The following is a 3,201-nucleotide window of genomic DNA, read 5'->3' on the forward strand; positions in this document are numbered from 1 at the left end:
TCGACCGGGTTAACGGTGCCGGAGATTAGCTGTACACAGGCGGACGGACAGACACACACGGACGGAGTGCAAAACATACTCTCTCCCCATGTCTTCGGCCTGGTGGAGACATCAACTCCCGCTGTCCGGTTCCCTGCATCGCTTTTCCTACTGCTATTCCTAGGCTAGCGTGACACCTTGAGGTTCGATGCCCCGGCTGGATCATTTCAAAGATGGTGGGTATAGGAAGATCTGCCATCCCAATTTTAACCACTTCAGGCGAAATGGTACACAAATGGTCTCCTAAATGGGTGCCGTCTGATGTCAGATCTCGTGAATGTCCTTTGTTTACTGTCACTAGATCTCGCAAGAGTGTGTTGCTGGGACAGAGAAAGGTTGATAACAGAGTTGTCTTGTCTCTCAGAAAAAAATACATTGTGGTGTCAGAATGTTGGGGAAATTGTGCGGCTTGTCGCAATTGGGTCCATGGGGATGAACATCAAGCCACCTCGTGCTACAGAAAAAGGAGATAGATGCCTTATGGGCAAAAAAAAAAGATATCTAAAAAAGATGCAGTTTTATCGGTCCATTGTTTCAAAGTTAGCCCTGGGAAGCTGGGACACAGACAAACAGGGGCGAAAACATCTCACCCTTCGTCTAGGATCTGAGAGATAATAATTATGAAGAAATGTCTCTAACCTCAATTAGACCAGACTCTACGCAACTCAACCGCGGTCTTTTCAGAAAGATGGAAGCCGACATAGAGAGGCTGACTGAATGTGGTCTGGACTGTGTGGAGGAGAGTCATGGTGTCAGAGACGCTGTAGAAGGACAGAATACCTGCACTGTGATCCAGGTACACACCTATTCTGGAGGACACAGAGACACCCGTGATTTTAGTATTTTTGTTATTGTGACTGAAAACACAACTTGTGAAATCTTGTGTGTGTGTAATCCAGTGCTGTAAAGCCCAAGATTTATCATTTAATCCAAATCTATTATCAGGATAGTCTCTGCTGATGTTTTTGTATGCAACCGCTATATTAACGCTGGTTCCGGTCCATTCTACCTCCCAGTAACAGCGTCCAGTCAGACCCTCTTTACTCAGAACCTGAAACAATCCGATGAATCTCTCTGGATGAGTAGTAGTATCTTGTTGTTGCTTCATCTTTGTTACTTTTCTGTTCTCATTAGACAGACACAGGTATCGATTTGCTGTGTTTGGATCCAGTGTGATTGGACACGCATATTCTAAGAACTCAGCTTTGGTCCTGGGTTCCGAGAGAACCCTCACACCTCTCTCTCTCTCCTGGATTCTCTGTTGCTGGGTGGCCTGCTGACTGATATGAAGCCCTTTTGTAAGCCTTTCTGCTACAATTGAGACCTCATCATAACCTTCTTGTTCTTCCAAACAGTTCTCATGAAACTTGTTGGAGGCTTTGTTCCTGGGTTCCGGGAGAACCCTCGCGCCTCTCTCTCTCTCCTGGATTTTCTGTTGCTGGGTGGCCTGCTGACTGATATGAAGCTTTTTCTTAAGCCTTTCTGCTACAATTGAGACCACATCACAACCTTCATGTTCTTCCACACAGTTCTCATGAAACTTGTTGGAGGCTTTGTCCAGCTTGTGTTTCTGAAAGGCAGGAGATTGATAGTGAGGCTGGACGTGAGTGTCACAGAAAGAGACCTGACACTGAAGACAAGTCTTCACAGCTCTCAGTCTTCTCCCAACACACGAATCGCAGGCCACATCCCCAGGTCCAGCATAGCAGTGATCGGGAGGAGCCGCTCGGAGCGCCGTTTTCTTCAGTATATCCATCATGTCAGCCAACATGTTGTTTTGCCTCAGGACAGGTCTTGGGTTGAACGTCTGACGGCACTGTGGACAACTGAATCTCTCTCTTTGATCATCCTGGTTCCAGTATCCCTCAATGCACACACTGCAGTAGTTGTGTCCACAGGGAACAGTCACTGGATGCTTCAGAAGATCCAGACAGATAGAACAACAGAACTGTTCTTGGTCTACTTGAAGCCCTTGCTGTGCCATTTGAAAATTGACTCATCTATCAAATTGTGCCATTAACACATTCACTTGGGGATGTGCCTAAATGGCCGGCAAGGACTAAATTAGATTACTTTATTACAAGTTGGTTGTGATGACGGCACTGTGATGCCATTGCGTGATGACGTCATGGCAAATATGAAATGACTTATTTGTATGTTGTCACGCATGCAGCTGTGTCGTCAGAGAACCTCTGGAGGTGATACAGTATATCATGCAAATTGAAGAGGAAGTCAGGGGTACGTGACAGTGTCTCTCCCCTGCAAAGTCATTTTTTACCTATTTGTATCTACTGAATTGCCACCCGGGTATGAAATTATACCATTTCACACCTGGCAAATGACTCTGTGACCAGGCTTGGACTGCCTTTGCCACTGACGTGCCAATGGCATGGACCCTCTGAAATTGTCAGATGTTACATCTGTATATAGAGCTGTGGTTCTCAAACCTTTTCATTAAGGGACCACCAATTATTTTTGACCGCAGAACCCCACCGGAAAATATTATTGTGCCAGCGACCCCGTTCCAGGATTTGTGTTAAACATTTTCGAAAATATGAAAATGACAGATCCACAAGCTCAAAACCAGCCTGAAAAAGCACCTAGAAGTGGAGATAAATAAGATGGGGTTCCATAGTTTTGTAAATGTCTATTGTGTTAACATTACTCTAATAGTAGGCCAAATAGTAATCATTACATAATATTATGCAATGCTAATAGTAGGTGTGGTTATTATGCAATTATGTATTCCCTGTGTATTTGCCTTTGAGTCAAAAGGCCTATTCACCCAGAAAATACATTTTGTAACCACGATCATCGGTTCTTCAGTAGAGATAAATATGTTATTAGTGTAGATTTTCGTCTTACACAAACATTAAATTCCCATTGACAATGAAAGGAGAATTTACGTCATAATGTGGACGAGCAAATCTGTATTTTTGTCTTACACAAATATTACATTCCCATTGACAATGAATGGCGAATTTACGTCATGATGTACGATGATAAGAGCGCCGCTAACACGGGTGTAAATCTATTTACATTGAGGCGGATGGAGACATATTTTTCACTTCCGGTTCATTTCTACATACATTGGACCATAGATGGACACAAGTTGTCACGACTTTGTGTTATCATTTTAGCCCAAGAGTTTTACTGTTTACA

General features: G+C 43.8%; 1 protein-coding gene across 1 annotated transcript; it reads right to left on the minus strand.

The window, feature by feature from the left end:
- Nucleotides 1-679: 679 nt before the first annotated feature.
- Nucleotides 680-1,810, minus strand: LOC306943073 (tripartite motif-containing protein 16-like; the record flags this gene model as incomplete). Its single annotated transcript, XM_079529278.1, has 1 exon — nt 680-1,810. The coding sequence occupies one exon, from the start codon at nt 1,808-1,810 to the stop codon at nt 680-682; it is 1,131 nt and encodes a 376-aa protein (XP_079385404.1).
- Between the last annotated feature and the right edge of the window lie 1,391 nt (nt 1,811-3,201).

The sequence above is a fragment of the Electrona antarctica genome, assembly GCF_951216825.1.
Source record: "Electrona antarctica genome assembly, chromosome: 19".
NCBI classification, from domain to species: domain Eukaryota; kingdom Metazoa; phylum Chordata; class Actinopteri; order Myctophiformes; family Myctophidae; genus Electrona; species Electrona antarctica.